General features: G+C 44.6%; 1 protein-coding gene across 1 annotated transcript in view; it reads left to right on the top strand.

The window, feature by feature from the left end:
* The first annotated feature begins 287 nt into the window (after positions 1–287).
* LOC137654099 (myelin transcription factor 1-like) overlaps positions 288–26,130 on the top strand; it is a 67,613-nt gene continuing 41,770 nt past the window's right edge. The window contains exon 1 of the mRNA XM_068387738.1: positions 288–845. Within this exon, the coding sequence (XP_068243839.1) occupies positions 288–845 (558 nt within the window). The remainder of the gene's footprint in view (positions 846–26,130) is intronic.

Here is a 26,130-nt window from a genome sequence, read left to right as displayed (position 1 = left end):
ACTCCCGCTGTTCCATCACCAAGGGACCTCTCAAGTATTGGGACCCCCAGGTATGTTATGTGTGCAAAGCCTTGGTTACTGAGGCCTTTGATGACCCCAAGACAACGGAGTAAAGGGATGCAGCACGGAATAAGCTGTGTAGATGGGTCCATGGCTTCCAGAAGAACGCCACGGGGCCTTACCTTCCGAATGAGCGGATGCGTGCCTATCTATTCCCTAAGGCATCGGCGGATGCCGTCATACCACAGCCTCACCCTGAGATACCTTGCGTCCAGATTTCCGTAGATATGGACGTCTCGGATGTGATGAAGGACATCCATCTAGACGAGAGGATGTCAGAGGTGTCAGAAGACACCGAAAAGGACCTTCTTGCGGAAGGTCAGGAAGAGGAGTCTACGTTGGCTCCTGAAACTGAAGAGGATGAAGTCGAAACGGTGTCTGTTTCGTCGGTTCCAGCCCCAGAACCAGTGCCCTCTACGTCCTCTGCTCCTCCATCTGATGATACGAGGAAGACCCTGTTTACCCTCATGTCTATGATGGAGAGATTTCAGAAGCAGAGTGAAGAAAGGGAAGCTGCATTGAGGAAGGAGATACATCAACTCACAGCATCCTGTGGGTCTCATAAGAGACTCAATGTGAAGGATCTTCCCTCGTGCTCTGAGGTAAACCCGTGGAGGCATGCAGAGTACATGCCAATCACAAAAGGGAAGATGTTTATCTCAGAGAAGCTGGGAGGTGTCCTCATTGAAGACATCGACTTTTGGACCAGCTTTGAGTCTTATCCAGACTGCTTCCTCTGTCTAAAGGCGGAACCTGTGTCCAAAGAGGAGACAGAGCCAAAAGAGGTGAGGTCATAGTTCTTGATCATGCAAAGGCTCAAGCCTTAATGGCTTGCAGTTTGAAAGCCAGAGGCTTCACTAACTCTAAAGTCCCAGCCCTGAGTAAGAAACACTCTTCCTTTCTTGCTCCAGCTACATTGGCCTTTCCCTTTGTGGAAAAAGGATTCAAGGCAGTGATGAAGGCAGTAGAAGCTGAGAAACCTTGTCCTACACTTGAGGAATGTAGACCCTTATCCCTAGCTCTGCCTACAGATCACAAGGACTGGAAGGAAATACATCTTACCTTCTTAGTCGGGAAGTTGGAGGGGGATATTGCTGGACGCCAGTTCAGTGAAAACCTCCCTAAGTTGTCTGACTTTCTCCTGCGCAGGGAGCAGGAGACGAAGGAAAGGCTTGCTGCCTCTCTGTCCCTCCAGACCACCTTGGAGGCAATGGCAAGCGAACATAGATCCCCAGATATGTTCATGGTAGTGGCAGACACACTTGGCAACCCTGATCAAGGACTTTTATGGTTTTGTTAGGGCCAGAAGGGCTTGCAGGGAGTTTGTGTTTGCCTCGGCTGCGGTAAATCACGAACCTATGAAGTTGATATCTTCCAATATCTGGGGAAAGGACCTTTTCCCGAGTGAAGTGGTCAAGGAAATAGTCGACAAGGCCACCACGGAGAACATGAATCTTCTCCAAAAGTGGGGTATGTCGGCTAAGAGGAATTCTTCCCCAGATGAGGGTCCCCAACCGAAAAGGAAGACAAAGAGTCCAAGGTTGCCCTCTCGCCCCGCCAGACAACAACAACTTCCCATGACTGCGGTGCCCCAGATGGTGGCAAAACCCCAACCCACCTACCAGATGATACCCCAGCAGGTGGTGACCCAGTTACCAGCCTTCACTCCCGCCTATGAGAGGCAGACCACTACCTTTCCCCCTAAAGGTATAGGGTCAAGTAGAGGTTCCTCTAGACGCCCCTCAAGGGGAAGAGGGGGTAGGGGAGGACGTGGTCAAGGAGGCAAATCCTCCGGACAGCCGAAGCAATGAGATGCTTCCGGTAGGAGGAAGACTCCAACTATTTCGGGATCGCTGGACCTTCGATCCCTGGGCCCACAGCGTGGCGGGATGTTGCACAAACAACCCCCACACCCTTGAATCACACTAAACAGACAATTGTCTCCTCAACACAAACTTTCCCCTTACGTTATCTAAAACCAGACTCTTAGACAAAAGGACGAAATAAACAAAAACATATCCTTAGAACTATATTTCTTACAAACTAAAATTATTAAAAATAACTTCCACAATCAATTAAACCCTCAAAAACCAATAAAGCACTAACAAAACTTACACTAAACATACAAACAAACAAAACATCATTCAAATAAAGCAAAAAAAAACCTAACAAATCGTAAAATTTACGAGCACACCAACTCAAAATATGTTTATAGATATTGCGACACCAACACTGTCGCCACACACTGCCAACTGTCTTTTATGACAAACTACCACTGTCACAGCTTTGTGCTAAACAGTCTATCGGGCGGCAATTTGCCACAGCTAATTTAATTCCCTGATCGGGGTCATCACCATTTCATCATCATCATCATCATCAGCAGCAATCCTCAAAACAATAATCGGAAGTTCATTCGGTCCAGGTCGTCAACAAGTAAATCAATCTAAGCAGTTCTATCAAGTTCTGTTACGGGCCAAGTATTCAACAAACAATTTTACATTCTAAGAAAACCTCTCCAAAGGAGGAATCACGGCCTGCCAAAATAAAAAAGAAAAGCACTTATGAACACTCCTAACTAACTGAACTATCGCACTATAATCAAAGATAAATAATAAATTGTTCCTATCATTCACAATCACTACAAGCAAAGATAAACAAAACTTTACTCAGAAAATCAATAATCACTACCTCGCTGGTAAAGAAAAATAATAAATCCAGCGTTCACACAACTGACTCAGGACGCAGTCAATCAAAAAAAGCATTCGCTCCGAAACATTCACCACTGTCGTAACCTAACTAAAAAATGTAAACAAACAACCCCAAATATACCGACAGTCTTTTCCACTACAAACAATCATTCGCTAACTACCACTTGCTCTTCGGCGCGCACCGCGGACACACAAACACACACACACACACACAAACACACACACACACTCTCGCACGATCTAGCAAGACTAAAGCAAATGAAATCTCTCTCTCTCTCTCTCTCTCTCTCTCTCTCTCTCTCTCTCTCTCTCTCTGGATTTGGCAAAAAACAAAAATTAAAATAAAACAAAAATAAATCCTCCACATTCCTCCCCCCTTACTTTGCCAAATCCTTCTCACACAACACTTACATTATTTTTTTCATAACCCAGTCGCAGTCGGGAACGGGACCTCTACTCCGAGTAACTGGGCCCCCATATACTCTCTCATTCACTTCTTCCTTATCACAATCAATCGCTACATTAACACTATTCCTATCTAAATCCCTATCATCTAATATATCATGTACAATCATATCTACCTCGTTCTCATCTGGCCCTATAATTACACTCATTTCTGTAAACAGTTCATCCATTTCATCAAAAACATTCTCAACTTTAGGAAAAGATTCATTCATACTACTAATCATTCTCCTATCTCTCACTCTCGCATTCGTCATCCTTTCTTTTACATCACCTAAGGAAAAGCCCCACACACTATAGGTATCATTCATACTCAGCCATGATTCATCTGTATTAACACATTTATCTTCCACACTCACTTGCACATTTACACCCTTGTCATACTTATTTCTATTCTCACTTTTACTTATAAAATTTCCCCTTTTTTCATCCTTAATTAAAACTTTCAAACGCCTCTTTTTCCTATATTCAACTAACACTAATTGTTTATTTTCCAGCCTTAATTTCTCATGCATACTAGATTCATACTTGCTCATTTCTAACCAATTATTCATCCCATTCTCACAAACATTGATCCTATTCCTTCCACACACACAGGAGGACTCACCCAGCTGAACCCTCTCACACTCTAGTTTCCCGAACATCCTGGCTGACTTAATCCCTTCTTCCTACATACTCTAGCTACATGCCCATCTGCACCGCATTCAGTACACTTACTCCGCGGCTGCTTGCACATTCTAGCATAATGACCATCCTTACCACAATTACCACAAATCACATTCATACGATTACTACGACATCCACTCGCTACGTGGCCAGTCATACCACACCGATAACATTTTACCCCTTTCTCTTTCTTGCACTCGCTAATTCTATGCCCTACCTCACCACATCCAAAACAAGCACCTAGAGCCCATCTACATTCATACTCAGCCATGATTCATCTGTATTAACACATTTATCTTCCACACTCACTTGCACATTTACACCCTTGTCATACTTATTTCTATTCTCACTTTTACTTATAAAATTTCCCCTTTTTTTCATCCTTACTTAAAACTTTCAAACGCCTCTTTTTCCTATATTCAACTAACACTAATTGTTTATTTTCCAGCCTTAATTTCTCATGCATACTAGATTCATACTTGCTCATTTCTAACCAATTATTCATCCCATTCTCACAAACATTGATCCTATTCCTTCCACACACACAGGAGGACTCACCCAGCTGAACCCTCTCACACTCTAGTTTCCCGAACATCCTGGCTGACTTAATCCCTTCTTCCTACATACTCTAGCTACATGCCCATCTGCACCGCATTCAGTACACTTACTCCGCGGCTGCTTGCACATTCTAGCATAATGACCATCCTTACCACAATTACCACAAATCACATTCATACGATTACTACGACATCCACTCGCTACGTGCCCAGTCATACCACACCGATAACATTTTACCCCTTTCTCTTTCTTGCACTCGCTAATTCTATGCCCTACCTCACCACATCCAAAACAAGCACCTAGAGCCCATCTACATTCATTCTTCTTATGACCTACTTTCCCACATCTATAACACTTCTCTTCACGGATACAACTACCTGACCTACCTTGCGGCGCACTAGCACTCCTATCCCTCCAAACCTGATTCCCTTGCCTAACCCCTTCATTTGTCCTTACAGGTATTCCCACATTACTCGCCCTAACACTCCTATCTAGTACACTATCAGCTACCCTCATCGGTCCTCCCATAACAGCTTCTCTAAAACTAACAAATTCTGGCACACTTTCCTCCATTCCAGTTCTTACACTCACAGATTTACTTTCTTTCATACACCTATCCAACTCGTAATCCTCAACTATCTCTAAAATATCATCCCATGTCAATCTTTCTTTTGTCCACCTCATTTTCTCCTTCCGTTTCAAATTAACAAACTCAGCAACATTCTCGGGTACAGTAGCCAAAAACTTCTTCATTAACTCCTTATTCTCATTTATACCTTCATCCCCATACTTCTTCCTAGCTAAAGTTTCCAACCTACATACATACATCGATATCGCTTCTCCTGCATTCATCCGTGCTTCATCAAAATCATTCTTACGCTTATACTTAACACTCCCTTTCATACGTTTTACCTGCTCAATTATTCTCTTTTTTACACTTTCATAATCAACGTCCCCTACACTCATTATCACTCCATACATCGTCAACAAATACCCAGTCAAATATTCTCCTAACTCCCTAGCCCAAACTCTTTTACTATCACCATACTTATCCTGACAATACCTCTCATACTCCTTGAAAAAATCATATACATCCCTACTGCTATGCTCATTGAACCTTTCACACCGAGGTACCTCTCTCATAAACAGTCTTACACACATCACGTTCATTCTCACTGCTATCATCACTGTCTACTCCCTTGTTACCTTCTTCCTCATTTGAATATAATGAATCCACTTCCACACTTAAATTCCTATCCTTAACCATTCCCTTCTTACCCTTTTTCTTACTTACCACTTTCACCCATTCACGATCATCCTTGCTATCATCCTGACACTTTTTCTTCTCTTTCTTTACATCACTTTTACCTTTCTTATTCTTCCTATTACATTTTTGTTCATCCTTACTATGCCTAATTCCCTTATCTTCAATCTCACTATCACTATTACTATTACTATCACTATCACTTCCTTTCCCATTATCACTAACCTTAGCCTTCTCATCCACTATCAACCCATTACCAGAAACTGAGGACACTCCTCCGACTGCACCTTCACCCATTTTAGTTTTCATCATCCCCATTACTTGCCCCATCATATCTTCCATTCATCTCTCTGTCCGTTCTTCATTCTCTCGCATCCTCATCTCAACACCCTCTTCCACTCTCTCTACAGTTCCCTGAATTTCCCTCAGTTTCCTATGCATCTCCTCATTCTCACACCTTAACCACTTATTCTCTTGCAACAATTTCTCCTCACGCTCCTTACTCAGCCGCAATTCCTCCTTCAAAACCCTCAACTGCTCCTCCATTTTTCATCAACCTTATATCTAATATCTTATCCTATCAGTCCTTCGTCTAAGAGTCCAGCTTCAATCCCACCTCGGCTGTCCCTGTTCGGGCGCCAAAATAATGTGGCGGGATGTTGCACAAACAACCCCCACACCCTTGAATCACACTAAACAGATAATTGTCTCCTCAACACAAACTTTCCCCTTACGTTATCTAAAACCAGACTCTTAGACAAAAGGACGAAATAAACAAAAACATATCCTTAGTGTTATGTATTATTGTAACAATGTACTATATTATTTCAAGTGTGCTGAGAAATAATTACTAACGATACTTCATCTATGTTCCAGGTAATTATTATGGTTAATAGAACTTCCTACCTAAGCATCAATATCTTATATTTGGCGACGAGGATGGGATCAGCTGAGAAATAATTACTAACGATACTTCATCTATGTTCCAGGTAATTATTATGGTTAATAGAACTTCCTACCTAAGCATCAATATCTTATATTTGGCGACGTTTGAGGACGACGGACAAGCAGGGAGAAGCAAGCAGGGAGAAGCATTGGAGCCTATGCACAAGGACGGCCAGCACAAGAGAAGGTCTTTGTACATCGGGGGACAAGAGTAAAATCGCCCAATGAAGATTTTACCAGCAGCAGAATAGGAATTTCATCAAATACACAAAAAGGGTGAAATTTAAAGTTGGGTAGGTAGGAAGTATACTTGTGACTGCAGAACAGTAACTTAACCTACCACAGTTATTAAGGTAAGCAAACAAAATGCCTTTTAATATTGAACCACCTCAAGCTTTCAGCGTCACTGCTGAGCCTAATTCTGTTGCAACACGATGGCAACAGTGGTGTGAGGAATTTAAGATTTATTTAGAAGCATTAGGGAACATGAAGGATGCACAAAAGAAGGCATTCATACAGCAGGTAGGGAAGTTCGGGAAGTGTTTAAGACTTTGCAGCCTACAGATGACACAAGTGAAGCTGCAATTAAGGCTCTTACCACATATTTTGCTCCTCAGGTCAATAAATTTTTTGAAAGATACCAGTTTTCAGCGCAGGCTTATCAGAAAGAAAATGAAAGTTTAGATGCATTTGTGACTAGACTAAAAAATTTAGCTATTTCATATGAATTTCTAGAGTTAGAAAATTTTATCATAGATCAAGTAATTGCACATTGCACATCAGAAGAGCTAAGAAAGAAATTATTGCAAGATAAAGATTTAACATTAGAAAAGGTATTGATAACAGGCAGAGCTTTAGAAACATCAAATAGGCAAAGTAACATAATAGGTAGTTCAACAAGCAATAGAATGGAAAATTCTAAAATTAATACAGTAGGTTCTAAGTGGAAAACCAATGAGAATCAGAGAAGGAATATGTCAAAGCCTAGTCATAGAAAAGTGCCTAACACTAATGTTCATAAATATCAGAATCAGGCTTATACACAGAAACAACAGGAAAAACCCAAGTGTTTTAGGTGTGGTAAAACTGATCATCTTGCATACGATGCAAAGAAATGCCCTGCTACTGGACAGACATGCCAGAATTGCAGAAAGCTGGGTCATTTTGCAACTGCTTGTAGATTCCCTAAACAGTACGCAAAGAAAATAAATGCTACAGTTGATACTATTGGTCAAGAGAATAATGAGGGAAATGTTCATGATAATCAGGTTAGTTCAGAAACTGATTTTGCGTTTCACATAAACTCAGTCAACAAAGGTGCAAAGAAACATATCATGGAAGAAGTAATCATCAATGGTAAACCAATTTTGATGCAAGTTGACACAGCAGCCGATGTATCAATTATGTCTGAGAAAATGGCTAAAAGCATTCCTAATTTGTTATTAGAAGGTACAAATAGAGTTTTGAAAAGTTATAATGGTTTTGATATTCAGGTAATAGGTGCTTCGAACGTAGAAGTACAGTACAAAGAACAGAAATTAGAGAGAATGCCATTAACAGTAGTAAAAGGTAATGGACAAACTTTGCTAGGTTTAGATTGGCTACAGTATTTGAAGTTAGATTGGCCTAGTATTTTGAAGGTTGCAGGTAGACAAGATGAAAACAAAAATGAAATATCTATGGATAACATCATATCAGAGTTTCAAGACGTATTTGCAGATAAAATAGGTACAGTAAAGAACGCAAAGGCAATTTTAGTTTTGAAACCTGACAGTTCTCCTAGATTTTTTGCTCCGAGACCAGTACCGTATGCATTGAAAAGTGCAGTTGAAACAGAAATCAGGAGATTAGAAAGTGAAGGTTCTTGGGAAAAGGTTACATATTCAGATTGGGCTACACCATTAGTTCCTATTGTGAAGGAAAGTGGACAGGTTAGGTTATGTGGAGATTACAAAGTAACGTTAAATCCACAACTGCAAGTAGCTCAACATCCCTTACCAAATCCGAAAGACATGTTTGCAACTATGTCAGGATGCAGTGTTTTTTCTAAATTAGATTTAAGACAAGCATTTCAACAGCTTCCCATGGATGAAACTAAACAAGAATTATGTACAGTAAATACATCCTTAGGTTTGTTTAGGCCAAAGAGATTACCTTACGGAGTTGCAAGTAGTCCAGCTATATGGCAACAAACTATGGATAAGATTTTTTCAGGAATGCAAGGAGTATTCATTTTTATAGATGATATTTTAATTGCGGGTAAAGACACAAGAGAACATAGAGAAAGATTGCGAACAGTTCTGAAGAAGTTGAAGGAACATAATATTAGAGTAAATAAGAACAAATGTATTTTAGAAGTTGATTCAGTGGAATACTTAGGTTTTGTAATAAATGGCAAGGGTATTCACAAAACTAAAGAGAAGATTAAAGCTGTACAATCAACAAAAGTGCCAGAAAATGTTAAGGAATTACAATCGTTTCTGGGTTTAGTAGCTTTTTATGGGAATTTCATTCAGAATTTGTCTACAATTGCACATCCATTGTATAATCTGTTGAATAAGGGTGTAGAATGGAAGTGGACAAAAGAGTGTCAGGAATCTTTTGAAAGAATCAAGCAGGAAATAACATCACCTACATTCTTAGTACATTATCAAATGGATTTACCTGTTAAATTAGTATGTGATGCATCAAACATAGGTTTAGGTGCAGTATTATCTCATGTAATGCCAGATGGAACAGAAAAACCAATTGCATTCACTTCTAGAGTATTGAACAAGGCAGAAAGGAATTACTCTCAAATAGAAAAGGAAGGTTTAGCATTAGTTTATGGAGTTAAAAAATTCCATATGTATCTTTATGGTAGGAAAAAGTTCACACTTGTTACAGATCATAAACCTTTATTAGCAATATTGGGTCCAAAAGCAAGTTTACCTACGTTGGTAGCTGCAAGACTACAACGTTGGGCAGTTACGTTAGCAGCGTACCACTATGATATAGAATACCGTCCAACATCAAATATGGGTAATGCAGATGCTTTATCCAGATTACCCGTAGACAAAGCTCCAGAAGAGTATGATGACGGTGTTCTGTTAATTTCAGTATGTAATGTACCAATAACTGCAAAAGATGTAGCACACAGTACCAAGCAAGACCCAGTACTTAGTAAGGTTTTGGAGAGTTTAATGACAGGTAGGGACTTATGTGGAAAGGAGGAAAATTGTAAACCGTATAAGGATATATGGTATGAACTGAGTGTGACACAAGGAATAGTGATGAGAGGTTCCAGGGTAGGTATTCCTAATTCACTAAGAAATAAGGTTTTGTCTGAAATACATGCTGATCACCAAGGTATTGTAAGATCAAAGTCAATTGCGAGAACTTTTGTATGGTGGCCAGGTGTAGATAAAGATGTGGAATGTTATATAAAGAATTGTATGAATTGTGTTATGCAACAAAACAATCCTCAATTTGCTAGAATGCACCCGTGGGAGTTACCCAGGTATCCATGGCAAAGAGTGCATATAGATTTTGCAGGTCCTTTTTTGAATTATTTGTTTTTGATAGTAGTAGATGCTTACAGTAAGTGGCCAGAAATTATCCCAATGAAGACGACAACGTCTTACGCCACAATAAAAGAGTTAATGCAAATTTTTTCAACGCATGGTATTCCAGAAAGAGTTGTTACAGATAATGGTCCACAATTTACCTCACAAGAGTTTAAAGAATTTTGTAATGTCAATGGTATAAAGCATACATTTTCAGCTACATATCATCCATCCACTAATGGAGAGGCTGAAAGATTTGTCCAAACGTTTAAGCACAATATGAAGTGTAGAAAAGCAAATTCAGGTAATATATTTTTGCATGTGTCAAAATTTTTATTGTCTTATAGAACAACGCCGCACAGCACTACAGGCGTGGCACCCTCAAATTTGTTAATGAGAAGGAGGATAAGGTGTAAGTTAGATTTGTTGTATCCAAGTTTGCAAAGAGATTTAGAAGATAAAGGGTATAAACAAGTAGCAAAGCTTCCTAATGTAAGACATTTTTTACCTTTGTCTGATGTCATGGTAAGATCGTACAACACTCCAGAGAAGTGGGTACCAGGAGAGATTGTAAGAGAGATAGGAAATTTACATTATGATGTTCGTGTTGGTGATAATGTTGTAAAACGTTATGTTGATCAATTACAGCCGTTAAACAGAAAGACAGTAGAGCATGTGAATGTTAGAGATGAGAAACTTAAAGAAGTAGTTAGATCAAATGAGTCAAGTATTAACCAAGATGGTCCAACATCCAATGTAAATTCAGAACCAATTCATGTACCAGTACAAGATGAGGTTAAAGTGCTTCCTAATAGGATTAACAGAGGAAAGCCCCCTGAGAGATTAGATTTATGAATATTTTTACAATGTCAAGTTAAGGGGGAGGAGACTGTTATGTATTATTGTAACAATGTACTATATTATTTCAAGTGTTGCAGGTATTGCGCAACATTGCATCATATTGCATAAATAAGACATGTTATGCTTTATACATAAGAGTAATGATTTGTTTTGGTATTAGGATTCAAACATTTGTTGATTACCTCAGATAGGATGTGATTCTTTATGATTTGTACTGGAGTAGGATTTAAGTCTTTTCAGAGCGATGCTCTTTTGTTTAGCAATGTTTTGGTTTATGGGATTGTGTAAGACGCTGCATATGCACTTGGGAGTCAGCTGTCACAGAGCAAAGTTCATAATGTAATCTTTTATACATTAAACGTATTTTTATAATACCAACGTATTATTACCCATCAAGCCACATTCGACGACATCAGATGGGATCAGCTGAGAAATAATTACTAACGATACTTCATCTATGTTCCAGGTAATTATTATGGTTAATAGAACTTCCTACCTAAGCATCAATATCTTATACTTAGAACTATAATTCTTACAAACTAAAATTATTAAAAATAACTTCCACAATCAATTAAACCCTCAAAAACCAATAAAGCACTAACAAAACTTACACTAAACATACAAACAAACAAAACATCATTCAAATAAAGCAAAAAAACCTAACAAATCGTAAAATTTACGCACACACCAACTCAAAATATGTTTGTAAAGATTGCGACACCAACACTGTCGCCACACACTGCCAACTGTCTTTTATGGCAAACTACCACTGTCACAGCTTTGTGCTAAACAGTCTATCGGGCGGCAATTTGCCACAGCTAATTTAATTCCCTGATCGGGGTCATCACCATCTTCATCATCATCATCATCATCAGCAGCAATCCTCAAAACAATAATCGGAAGTTCATTCGGTCCAGGTCGTCAACAAGTAAATCAATCTGAGCAGTTCTATCAAGTTCTGTTACAGGCCAAGTCGTCAACAAACAATTTTACATTCTAAGAAAACCTCTCCAAAAGAGGAATCACAGCCTGCCAAAATAAAAAAGAAAAACACTTATGAACACTCCTAACTAACTGAACTATCGCACTATAATCAAAGATAAATAATAAATTGTTCCTATCATTCACAATCACTACAAGCAAAGATAAACAAAACTTTACTCAGAAAATCAATAATCACTACCTCGCTGGTAAAGAAAAATAATAAATCCAGCGTTCAGACAACTGACTCAGGACGCAGTCAATCAAAAAAAGCATTCGCTCCGAAACATTCACCACTGTCGTAACCTAACTAAAAAATGTAAACAAACAACCCCAAATATACCGACAGTCTTTTCCACTACAAACAATCATTCGCTAACTACCACTTGCTCTTTGGCGCGCACCGCGGACACACAAACACACACGCACACACAAACACACACACACACTCTCGCCCGATCTAGCAAAACTAAAGCAAATGAAATTCTCTCTCTCTCTCTCTCTCTCTCTCTCTCTCTCTCTGGATTTGGCAAAAAACAAAAATTAAAATAAAACAAAAATAAATCCTCCACAACAGCCTGATCAAGAACGGACTAGGTTGGAGCTGGAAGAAAGCTCCACCATCATTTCCTCAATTCTTCCAACACTCCACCCTCATTCCGGAAGAATATACCCGAGAACTCATGCAAACGGGTGATAAGGAGGGCAAAGTCCATCAAATTCCAAGGAAGGCTGTTTTGTGTTCCCAAGAAGGACTCAGACAAACTCAGAGTCATTCTGGAATTGTCGCCACTCAACAAGTTCATAGAAAACGACAAGTTCAGGATGCTGACCCTTCAACACATAAGGACCCTGTTGCCAAAACGGGCATACACAGTCTCCATAGACATGGCAGATGCCTATTGGCACATTCCAATCAATTGCCAACTCTCCTCCTACCTAGGATTCAGGCTACAGAAGAGAAAGTACGTCTTCAGAGCCATGCCCTTCAGACTAATTATAACTCCAAGGATCTTTACAAAGCTTGCAGATGCAATCATTCAACAACTACGCCTAGAAGGTGTCCAAGTGATAGCCTACCTGGACGATTGGCTGGTGTGGGCAGCATTTGAGACGGAATGCATGCAAGCATCCAAGAAAGTGATCCAGTTCCTGGAACATCTGGGATTCAAGATCAACATCAAAATGTCTCGACTCTCTCCAGCCCAGGAGTTTCAATGGCTAGGAATACATTGGAACTTACAGTCACACTGCCTCTCCATTCCATTAAAGAAGAGGAGAGAGATAGCGGGATCTGTGAAGAGATTACTGAAATCTGACAGGATATCAAGACGCCAACAGGAGAGAGTGCTGGGCTCCCTTCAGTTTGCATCGGTGACAGACCCAGTGATAAGAGCACAGCTAAAATGACAAATTCGTAGATAATTTGTATTTTTCCTAACTATACAAACCTTACCTATTTAATACGGGTTATTACTTCGGCGGAGCTGAATGACGAGCCATTAGAGTTTTAACGAGGGTTTACTACCCATCGCTAGTTAGCGGGGGGTAGGGAGGGGTAGCTTGCTCCCCCCCCCCCTCACACACAACGGTGAATACTTCACGGGGGACAGGGGTGGCGGGCAAATTTGATTGAATAGCTATGGTTTGTATAGTTAGGGAAAATACAAATTATCTACGAATTTGTCATTTGTTCCATAACTGAAATACAAACCACGCTATTTAATATGGGTGACTCACCCCTTAGGAAGGGTGGTAAGTCCATGCCATACTGGCTTTGGCTTTGCCCGGGGACTCCATATTTGAGTGTGTAAGTACTCAGGCAATAAAAAGTCCCTGCATCTCACTAGCATTGCTGTGCAACTGCTGCGGCCTACATAAGCTGTGTGTAAAGGTGAGGAGAGTGACTCGTCCTAGGAAGTTGACCTGGAGTTCTTCAGATGGAAATCTAGGCTAGGACTCTCCCAATACCACCTCGTTAGGGTATGGGGACGTGACAGTATTAACCTTAATACTAGGAACACAAGGAAGCATGGTTTACCTGCAGTGGTTTGAGGTCAGCTGTGCAGAGAACCCAGGATGCTGCTTTCTCCAAGGGAGGAGAGGATGAAGAAAAGAATAAGGGCCAGGCAAACCTCGTTCATGCAGACTAAAACCGGGTAAGAATGCCCTCAACCTTCTGCTACCTGTCCATTAAGGAGCCTGAGGTTAGACCAGCTGTTGTGCAGCCACCACAGGGCCGATAGAGAACGTATCGAGTCTCCTGTGTGTCACGTCTTGCAGGTAGTGGGCTGTGAAGGTTGTCCGACGCTTCCACACCCCAGCTTGCTGGACCTGCGTCACTGAATAGTTCTTCTTGAAGGCCAGGGACGTAGCTATGCCCCTGACATCATGTGCTCTGGGGCGACGTGAAGGAGGAGGGTCAGGATTCAAGGCTAGGTGTATTACCTTGCGAATCCAGGCCGAGATGGTATTCCTGGTGACCCTCCTCTTCGTTTTCCCAGTGCTCACAAACAAGGCTTGCACTTGGGGGACGAACTGCTGTTGTTCTTTTAAGATACAACCTCCGACTCCTTACTGGGCACAGTAGGAGATGGTCTGGGTCATCTGTTACAGAACGAAGACTCGAAACCTGGAAAGAGTCGAACCTAGAGTCCAGCACTCCCGGATTCTGATTCTTGGCAACAAACTCAGGGACGAACCTGAACGTTACCTACCCCCATCCCCTTGAATGGGCGATGTCGTATGAGAGACCATGGAGTTCGCTGACTCGTTTGGCCAAGGCCAAAGCTAGCAGGAACACCGTCTTCCAAGTAAGGTGGCGATCTGAAGCCAAGCTTAATGGTTCGTAGGGAGGTCTCTTCAGAGACCTGAGAACTCGAACCACATTCCATGGAGGAGGTCTCACTTCCGACTGAGGGCAAGTAAGTTCATAACTCCTTATGAGTAGAGAACGTTCCAGCGAGGAAGAAATGTCCACTCCTTTGAGCCTGAAGGCTAGACTTAAGGCTGAGTGATAGCCTTTCACCGCTGAGACTGAAATGCGCATTTCTTCCCGCAAATACACAAAAAACTCCGCTACTGCTGGAATAGTGGCATCGAGTGGAGAGATACCCCTTCCACGACACCAACCACAGAAAACTCGCCAGTTCGCCTGGTAGACCCCTGCGGATGACCTTCACAGCTGTCCAGACATCCTATTCGCAACTTGTTACGAAAATCCTCTCTCAGCGAGGAGGTGCTGGATAGTCTCCAGGCATGAAGTCGAAGCGAAGCAACGGCTTTGTGGAAGATGTTGGCGTGTGGTTGTTTGAGTAGCTCGTGACGTGGAGGGAGTTCTCTCGGGGGCTCCGTCAGGAGTTGCAGAAGGTCCGGAAACCACTCTGCGTGATGCCATAGCGGAGCTATCAGGGTCATGGACAGATTGACCGATATTCTGGTCTTGTTGAGCACCCTCCTCATCAGACAGAATGGGGGAAAGGCGTAAACGTCGATGTTGTCCCACCGTTGTTGGAAGGCATCTTGCCAGAGAGCCTTGGGGTCCGGGACTGGGGAGCAGTACAGTGGGAGCTTGAAGTTCAGCGCTGTAGCGAACAGATCCACAGTCGGGGAACCCCACAAAGTCAGGACTTTCTTGGCTACTTGAGGATCCAAAGTCCATTCGGTACTCACTATCTGCGTTGCTCTGCTAAGACTGTCGGCGAGCACATTCCTTTTGCCTGGAATGAAGCGAGCTGAAAGTGTGACCGAGTGGACTTCGGACCATCTCGGTATCTCTACTGCAAGATGGGATAGCTGTTCCGAGAAGGTACCTCCCTTCTTGTTGATATAAACCACTACTGTGGTGTTCTCGCTCATCACCACCACAGAGTGGCCCGCCAGGACCTGATGGAACTTCTGAAGTGCCAGGGATATACGGCCTTCATTTCTAGCAGGTTTATGTGGAGGTACCTTTCTGATTCTGACCACAGACCTGAGGTCCGGTGGTTCAGAACGTGGGCCCCCCATCCTATCTTTGATGCATCCGAAAACAACATCAAATCCGGGGGAAGGACGAGAAGATCCACTCCCTTTCGTAGGTTCTCGTCTGCTAGCCACCACCGAAGGTCCGTCTGTTCCGCAGGACCCATAGGGATCAGAGAGTCCGGGGAATCATGTCCTTGATTCCACCGAGACTTGAGTCGCCACTGGAGGGATCTCATTCTGAGGCGACCATTGGGAACCAGACGGGCCAAGGAAGAGAGGTGGCCGAGGAGACGTAACCATGTTTGGGCTGTTAGTTCTTCTTGTTTGAGGAAAGGCCTTGCGACCTTCCTCAGCCTTGCTATCCTGTTGTCTGATGGGAAGGCTTTGTGGAGATTGGTGTCTATGACCATGCCTAGGTATACCAGTAGAGGGCTGCAGAGAGGCCTTCTCGAGATTTACCATGATTCCCAGATTCTGGCAAAGCTTGAGAAGCCTGTCTCGGTGGCGAAGAAGGGTTGCCTCCGAGTCTGCTAGGATCAGCCAGTCGTCCAGGTAACGGAGGAGACGGATACCGATCCTGTGAGCCCACAATGATATAAGGGTGAACACTCGGGTGAACACCTGAGGAGCTGTGGAGAGACCGAAGCACAGCACCTTGAACTGGTAGATCTTGTTGTCCAGGCAAAATCTTAGGTACTTCCTGGAAGACGGATGGACTGGGATCTGGAAGTACGCGTCCTTCAGGTCCAGTGTACACATGAAGTCTTGCGGTCTCACTGCAAGTCTGACCGTGTGTGCCGTCTCCATGCTGAACGGAGTCTGTTTGACAAACCCGTTCAGGGTTGAGAGGTCGATGACTGGTCTCCAGCCTCCTGGTGCTTTCTTTGGACAGGTCTTCAGACCACACCAGGATGCCCAGGATGCCTAGAGACCCCAGCCAGATATCAAGCCACGAAGTTTCCTGCATGGCACACTTCGCCACCTTCTCTTGGCTTAGGATCTCAGTAGCAGAATACAAAACCTGCCGGTTGGAAAGTCTCTCTAGAGGGACTCCCCCAGTGAGTTCTTCCACAGAATGGTGAATGGGACGACTCAAACAAGTCCCCTCTAAGATCTTGAAATACCTCCTCTGGTGGACTCGAGGAGGAGGGAGGAGCTTGTTACCGGCGCTGGATCTGTTGGAGGAGGCAAGCTCGGAGAGCTGGCCTTCGACCTTGTCTCTGGCACTCTTCATCCCTTGTGACTAAGGTAAGGCTGCACTGGCCCTAGAGGGCTTCTGGGAGCTGTAGACTCGGTCCAAGACCGTGTCCTTACCCTCACGATGAGGAATCTCAGGGTCCTGAAACCCGTTGAGATTTCTCAGGAGGGTCAGAACTTGTCAGAACGCATGTTCTGACTCTTGATGCTCTCCTCCCGAAGGGCTATTATTATTATTATTATCACTATCCAATAGTATGAAAAGTAATGGGCCAAGAACACTACCCTGTGGAACACCGGATATCACATTCCTATACTCACTATGGTGCCCATCAACAACAACTCTTTGAGGTCTACTACTAAAAAAATCAATAATAATGCTAAGAAACGACCCACCCACTCCCAACTGTTTCAGTTTGAAAACAAGGGCCTCATGATTAACACGGTCCCTGCAGGACTAAAATCAAGGCCAATCATACGAACTTCCCGACCACAATCAAGGGATTTCTGTACTGCATTGGCAATTGTAAGAAGGGCATCACGTGCTCCAGGGCCTTTACGAAAACCAAATTGCAAACTAGGGAATAGATGATTACCTTCAGCAAACCTATTAAGACGTTTTGCCAGAAGACGTTCAAAAACTTTAGATAATATGGGAGTTATGGAAATTGGGCGGTAATCAGTGGGACTTGAGCTACCACAAACACATTTACATAGAGGAGTAACATTACCAATTCTCCAACAAGTGCTAAAAGCTCCTCTTCTTGCTAACTTGCGCAAAATAACAGATAACTTTGGAGCTAAGAAATCTGCTGTCTTTATAAAAAACAAAGGAAAACTACCATTTGGGTCTACACCACCATAAGCATCAAGGTTCATCAACAGAGCTTTAGTCTCACGAGATCGAAAAGCTAAACTAGTTAGTTTAGCCTCAGGAAAACAGGAATGAGGAAGTTCAAGTTTTTCATTACTCTGTTTACTGTCAAAAACATCAGCCAGAAGGGTTGCCTTTTCCTTTGGACAGTGAGTGACTGAGCCATCTGGTTTAAGTAAAGGAGGAACTGTTGCATCTACACCAAAGAGTGCAGATTTAAGGGTAGACCACCATTTATGTTCCTGAGTTGTACCAGAGAGGGTTTCTTTTATGATTAAATTGTACTCCTTTTCAGTTGAGGCATAAACTTTCTGAGCAAAAGCTCGAAGCTGAGTATAGTTGTTCCAGGTCAAATCTGATCTGTTACCCTTCCACAGATGATAGGCCTCCTGCTTCTCCAAATAAGCACATCTACAATCATCATTGAACCAAGGTTTGTCCTTCATTCGGTACCTTAGCACACGAGAAGGGATACGCCTATCAATTATGTTGACTACATTCTCATTCAAAGAGACAACAGGATCTACACTATTATATAAATGTGACCAATTCAAGCACAAAAGATCATGCAAAATCCCATTCCAGTCTGCTTGGGATTTCATATAAATTTTACAGGAATATGATATATCAGGGACAGGCTGCTCAGTCTTCACTAATAATGAAATCAAAGCATGATCAGAAGTCCCGACTGGAGAACCAACCTTACTAGTTATAACACCAGGGGAGTCAGTGTATACGAGGTCCAAGCAATTACCAGACCTGTGAGTAGCTTCATTTATGATTTGCTCACAGGCAAAGTCTATAGCTCTTAAGCCATGGCGATCGGTAGGAGAGATAGAACTTAACCACTCCCTATGGTGAGCATTAAAATCACCAATAAAGACAAAAGAAGCCTTTCTATCATCTTTTTGTATCTTAGCCATAATGGTAAGAAGACAATCGAAGATAGAATCATCCATGTCTGGATTCCGGTAGATCGAACACAAATAAAAGTTGTTATGCAGCCACAAACTTTTATTACCTGAATCTCATGACATCCACATTGATAGCAGGACTTATGAGAAGCAGGGTAGCTCTTCCTGGGGGGACACGTGGACATTCTCCGAAGGTCTAGCTGGTTCCTGTCTCATCCTTGCAGAAGACTTCGGCAAAGTCTTTGAGTCCTTCGGTTCCCTCCTGGGAGGGATACAGGACTCTACCAACGATGGATGCAGGCTATTCTCCAACCCCGTGTGAGAAGACTTCTCAGGGAGAGGCGGAGTTTCCCCCATTGCTGCGATGGGGGAACGGACCGGCTCGTCCGACTCTCCTGAGGATGGGAAAGCCTCGTCAGCAGGGGAGGGAGAGAAAGTCTGGGGGGGAGAAGGAGGGTTTTCGAGGAGACAGCTTAGCCCCCGGAGAAGTCACCTCGGAGGGGGAGACGAGGTAGCCACTGCTTTGTGACCTAGTTCAGAGAACACAGGCTTAAAAGCCTGGATGAGAGCTCTGACTATGGTACCAAACCAGGGCTGTTGGCTGACAGTCGTGCTGTCAGACACTCCCTCTGGAAGGAAGGGGATCGAACGATCCCTAGGAGGAGTCGACAAACGAGGGTTCGCCTGAAATGGAGCTGAAAAAGAGTAATTAGACCTGTCCGGAAACCTCCCCTCCTCTGGCGAGCGCGGTGTCCTGCACTTGCGAGGGGGGTAACCAGAAGAAGATCTGTCTGCCTGAAGCCCCATGAAGTCGCGTGCGTGAATCGCTCTGGCGACCGCGGCGTGAATCGCGCTGGTGATCGCGGCGTGAATCGCGGTGGCGAATCGGCGTGAATCGCGGTGGCGACCGCGGCGTGAATCGCGCTGGCGACCGCGGCGTGAATCGCGCTGGCGACCGCGGCGTGAATCGCGCTGGCGATCGCGGCGTGAATCGCGCTGGCGACCGCGGCGTGAATCGCGCTGGAGACCGCGGCGTGAATCGCGCTGGCGACCGCGGCGTGAATCGCACTGGCGAACACGGCGTGAATCGCGCTGGCGACCGCGGCGTGAATCGCGCTGGCGACCGCGGTGTGAATCCCGCTGGCGATCGCGGCGTGAATCCCGCTGGCGATCGCGGCGTGAATCCCGCTGATAGTCGAGTGATGAGCCCTGCCCTGGATCGCGTGCGGCAGGAAATTCGCGCGCGGGCGCACATAGGTGACGGTGAGGGCATGCGGCGCACAGGAGCTGGAACGTGGGGCGGTGTTGAAGGAAGGATAGGAGCTGGAGCGTGAGCAACCTTCTGCCCGCATGTGTGCGGGCGCGCTGGAACCTGCTAATGAGCCCGTGCGGGCAAAATTATTGGGCGCGCGTGCACAGGAGGAATATTCCTAGCGCATGGGCGTGGAGCGCTCGTTTCAGGAAGCACGGGGCGAGAGCGTGATTGCGCAGCCTCGTGAGGGCGCAAAGGTGAACTTGGGCGCAAAGGTGAACTTGCGCGCTGGCGCGCAGGAGAACGATGCGCAGGTGGTGCAGGAACTGCCCTCTGAGGAGAACGAGGTCGTGCAGGAGATCGTGGGCGCGCATCAGGATGTGGGCGTAAGGGCGTGTGCTGCTGTGATGGGCCCGCAGGGCGCGCAACAGGAATCAGGCGCACTGGTGTGCGCTGCTGCGATGGGAGCACAGGGTGCGCAACAGGATTCGGGCACACAGGTGTGCGCTGCTTAGCTGGGCACGCATGGCGCGCAACAGGATTCGGGCGCACAGGGGTGCGCAGTTTAGAGAAAGAAGGCGAGGGTACCTGTGAGCGCCCGTGCGCTAACTTAGGTACCTCCTGTATGGCGCGCTGGACTGTAGGAGAGCGCTGGTGAGCGCTTGCGCGCTGTGTCAGGAACTGTGGCTTTGCGCTTAATTCCAGAAGTGCGCTGAGGCCCTGGAGAGCGCTGACAAAGAGGAGAGAGCTTGAGCGCTGTGGCAGGAACTGCAGGAGAGCGCGTGTGCGCACGAGAGCGCTGGCGCGCTATAACAGGACCTGCAGGAGGGCGCGCAGGAGATCGTGGGCGCGCAGGGGGACCCTGGCGCGTAAGAACAGGAGCAGGAGCGCGCACGCGCGCAAGGGAGTGCAGTGGCACCAAGTCAGGAACAGCAGCAAGACACCCCCTGCACGCCGCAGGGGGTGCCTGGCACTTAAGGGACCGAGGCACAGTTATGCGCTCAAGTCCCTTGTGCCCCGAAGGTACCGGTGCCTGTACAATGACAGGATCAGCATCCTTGAAGGGTGAAGGCAGGACAGCAGGTCTGGAGGGTGACGGGTCAGGGGGTCCTGAAGGACGACCTTCCACCGAAGGAGATCGCGAACAATCTTCGGAGAGGTGTAAGGTGGTAGCTGGCAGGATCGGAAAACGATGAGTCTGCTCCGCAGAGGACTGCAGGGACGACGAGCCGAAAAGGCGCCTCCTAACTCCCTTGTGAGGAGAAGGAAATCCTCTACGGCGCAGGGGAGGACGAGCCTTCCGCTTTATACACCCTCTAGGGGCCGTGGGATCAACAAGCTGACCTTCGTAAGGCATCCGCAGAGGAGTCTCTGTAAGTGAAAGCCCCCCCCCCCCCCCGGGGGGGGGGGGAATCACCAGCAGGAGGGACCGTGGGACTAAGTTCCACCTACGAAAGATGTTCGGAGGGGGAATCAGAGCCTTCAGCTACCTCAGCAACAACAGGAGCAGTTTGATCCGACACACCGGAGGCCTCCGTTATAACAACGTCGACGATAGACAGAGGATCTACGTCTGCTATCGCCGGCGATTGTTTAACAGCTGCTCCCAGCTTGATCATATCAAACAGGGCTTCCTTGGAGGGCGAACCCTGAAGCCCCAAGGAAGACCAAAGCTGTAACAAATCACTATTAGGCACAGGGAAATCAATAAACTCCTCCGAGGGAGGAGGGGCAGCTGCCTCGCTATGGGAGGCAACTACCTCCCCCGCACCCTGGGATTGGTCAACAGAACAACAGTCTACGCTCCCTTTCGACGGCCTCTCAGAAGAGAACGATCGAGTGGGAGCTTCGGAGGAGGTTTGGGCTACGGAAGAAAAGGCCTTAGGATTTTCTCTCTTCAAAGAAGCCTTTGGATTAGAAATATCCCTTTTGGACTTCTTCCGGCACTGGGCAAACCTCTCCCACTGAGAGGTAGACCATTCTCTACACTCACTGCATACATTACCCTTTTCACACCGTTGGCCTCTACAATGAGGACACAAGGTGTGAGGATCTGTGTCTACCGCCGACATAAAGGTCCCACAAGGGTCAGGTAAACCAGGACACGTACGCATGATAATAGAGGCCAACTTCACACACTCTGAGAAAGGAGAAGCAAAACAGATTAATGGCAGTCAAAGCGAGGGTGAGAGCAGATACGTCTGTTCTTCACCCGAGCCAAAAGCAAAGTGAAGTATTCACCGGTGTGTGTGAGGGGGGGGGGGGGGTAGCAAGCTACCCCTCCCTAACCCCGCTAACTAGTGGTGGGGTAGTAAACCCTTGTTAAAACTCTAATGGCTCATCATTCAGCTCCACCGAAGTAATAACCCATATTAAATAGCGTGGTTTGTATTTCAGTTACGGTACAAAGAATTATCAGGAGTCTGGAGTAGATACGCATCAAACGCTCGAAGAGATCTAATAAGATTGATACCGAATCGACTGCGATCACTTCTCAAGCCATGGTCGAAAGTCAAGAACCTGAAGAGGTCGGTGCCTCTGCAACCGCCTCCACCTTCAGTCATCATCCACACGGACGCATCAAAGGAAGGATGGGGAGGTCACTCTCACCAACAGAAAGTCCAGGGGACTTGGTCCTCTCTATTCAAGACCTTCCACATCAACATTTTGGAGGCCATGGCAGTCTTCCTCACGCTGAAGAAATTGTCCCCTCGCCCTTCAGTCCACAGCGAGGTGATAATGAGATGTTTGAATTGTCAAGGTTCGAGATCACCTCAACTCAACCAATTGATGTTGGCCATCTTCCGCTTGGCGGAAAAGAAGAGATGGCACTTATCAGCAGTTCACCTTCAAGGGTTCCGCAATGTGACGGCGGATGCTCTATCCAGGCCGATAGAGTCAGAATGGTCCATAGACGCAGGATCATTCTCCTTCATCTTACGTCAAATCCCAGAACTGCAGATCGACCTCTTCGCGACAAGCAACAACAAGAAACTACCTCGTTATGTGGCCCCATTCGAGAACCCTCTAGCGAAAGAGGTGGACGCCATGTCCCTCGACTGGGGCAGATGGACCAGGATTCATCTGTTCCCTCCAACCAACCTGCTGCTGAAGGTCCTCAACAAGCTGAGATCTTTTCAAGGAACAGCAGCCCTAGTGGCTCCCAAGTGACCCAAGAGCATCTGGTTCCCTCAAATATTGGAATTGCAGCTGAGGCTGGTTCCTCTGTCGGACCCAGTTCTGACTCAACAAGTACAGAAGTTGACTGTCTTTGCTTCATTACAGAAAACCCAAGACCTTCATCTCATGATTTTCTCTCCTTAGCAGTAAAGAAAAGGTTTGGGATCTCAAAGGAAAGTATAGACTTCTTAGAGGATTATAAGTCTAAATCTACCAGAACGCAATATGAGTCGTCTTGGAAGAAGTGGGTTGCTTTTGTCAAGGCAAGAAGACTGAAAGAGATCTCAACAGATTTCTGTTTATCCTTCTTTATTCACCTTCATGAACGAGGTTTAGCAGCCAACACAATAACGTGTAAATCTGCCTTGACTAAACCTTTGCTTTACGCCTTCCAAGTAGACTTCTCTAATGAAATCTTTAACAAGATTCCTAAGGCCTGTGCTAGACGTAGGCCTGCAGCACCACCAAAGCCCATCTCATGGTCCTTGGATAAGGTTCTACACTTTGCCTCAACGTTGGATAATGAGGACTGCTCTCTGAAAGATTTGACTCAAAAGGTTATATTCTTGTTTGCTCTAGCCTCGGGGCCTAGAGTTAGTGAAATAGTGGCCCTTTCTCTGGAAGAAGGCCATATTCAGTTCACAGAAGTGGGAGAACTGAATCTCTTTCCTGACCCAACATTTCTCGCCAAGAACGAGCTACCTACCAGAAGGTGGGGTCCCTGGAGAAGCTGCCCTCTAAAGGAAGATGTCTCGCTGTGTCCAGTAGAATGTCTAAAGGTCTATCTTCGTAGAACTTCAGACTTCAGGGAGGACAGCTCTTTAAAGGAGAAACATCGGGCTCAAACTTGTCCCTGAAATAACTAAGGGTGAAGATCACCTACTTCATTCGCAGAGCGGATCCTGACAGTACACCCGTAGGTCACGATCCTGGGACAAATGCTTCGTCATTGAATTTTTTCCAATATATGGATTTCGAGCGTCTTCGCTCGTATACTGGATGGAAGTCATCCAGAGTGTTTTTCAAACACTTCACGAAGCAAGTGCAAGAATTAAAAAGGTACGTGGTGGTGGCAGGTAATGTGCTAAAACCTGTCGCTTAATGCTACGAGGAACAGTGAATTGATTGGGACTATATTGTATAGGGTGTACATGTTGACACCTTACAGTGCAACATGGTAAGTAAAGTGTCAGCAGGGTGACATTATGGACAGTTCCAGTGATTAAAGGTGAAGAAACATAGACTTAACACTTATGCCGTGTGTTTTTACACTGTAAAAAGACAGTCTTTAACAGAAATATATTAGAAAATTATTAAATTTTCAATTTGGTGGCATTTAACGATCGTTTCCTTTCAGGTGAAACAAGTGTTTCTGGTCTGGCCTGCATTTTCTATGTTTATTTTTATTCACTTGCATTTTTCTGTTATTATAAAATGTATGCTGAATTACTATTTATTGACTGCCATTAAATAACTGATTGGTATTTGCGTCTTATTTCGCCCCAAATCTATATAAATAAAGATATGTACGAGCATTACTTATTTATTCCTTATTATTCTGCATAATAACTTAAGAACAACTGAAATAACTTTGTTCTTTCCTGCCCATGCATACCTTGTTTCGACATGGATATAAACTTGTTTGTTGTGGTATACTGCTAAGCCTGTATACCTTGGATGCTGCGGTGGCTTATGTAGACATTTGTTCGTATTGGAAATACAAACATCGACTGGCTTGGTATACAGTGAGACCTGTATGCCTTTTGCTGCTAAGTTTGTTCACATGAAACATGCAAACTTCAAGACTTTTCCTGAGTCTGGTATGACTCTTCCCTGCAGGGGGCAGGAAGCACTAACATAGTTCATGATTAGAAGTAATGACGCATAACGGTAACTCTAAGGTCTGAGTGACCAAGGAAATATTGACTTGAGGTTATGGGACAATTGGAAAATCCACAGATACATTAATGCTCAGGTAACCTTCCATCAGGACGACATGGCCTGAGCCAAAAAAATGGATTTTGAGAGAAGCGAAAAATCTATTTTTGGGTGAGATAGCCATGTCGTCCTGATGGACCCGCCCTCCTTTCTATGAAAAGGCCTTGGCAGGATCCCTGCCGAAACTACTGTATCTGTAGCACCTGCTCAAGGCTACAAGGAATAAACCTGGCAGCGATGATGGCGCCATCTAGATACTCAAATAGTAACGAAAGAAGGGAATCTTAATAACGGCTCCTCTTTTATTTTTTGCAACTTTCCCCCTCGAAACATAAACGCTATGTGGGGTGAAGATTGCTATGTGGCGTGTCAAGAATACATCCCCTGATATTATGCGATATCCTTAAAGGAAACTTTGAGGATATTCGCGCCAAGAGTTAGAATTCTGGAGACCTTAAGTTAAATTCTCTGGGAATATCATTGTAGTCAAATATACCCTAGGAAGCTACTTAAAGGAACCTTCCATCAGGACGACATGGCCTGAGCCCAAAAAATTAACCGCAATCTCTCTCTCTCTCTCTCTCTCTCTCTCTCTCTCTCTCTACGACTAATGGGACAGTTATTAGAGAATTCAAAATTTTTAAAGGAATAACAAGTGTAGATTACAACAATCTATTCACGCTTAGCACAAGTCAGTCCAGAGGTAACAGATACAAACTAGAATTGAAAAGGAACACCACCACTCATTGCGGTAATTTT

The sequence above is a fragment of the Palaemon carinicauda genome, chromosome 15 (genome assembly GCF_036898095.1).
Source record: "Palaemon carinicauda isolate YSFRI2023 chromosome 15, ASM3689809v2, whole genome shotgun sequence".
NCBI lineage: Eukaryota > Metazoa > Arthropoda > Malacostraca > Decapoda > Palaemonidae > Palaemon > Palaemon carinicauda.
Note: the sequence above shows the minus strand (reverse complement) of the source record. Positions and strands in the feature narration are given on the sequence as shown.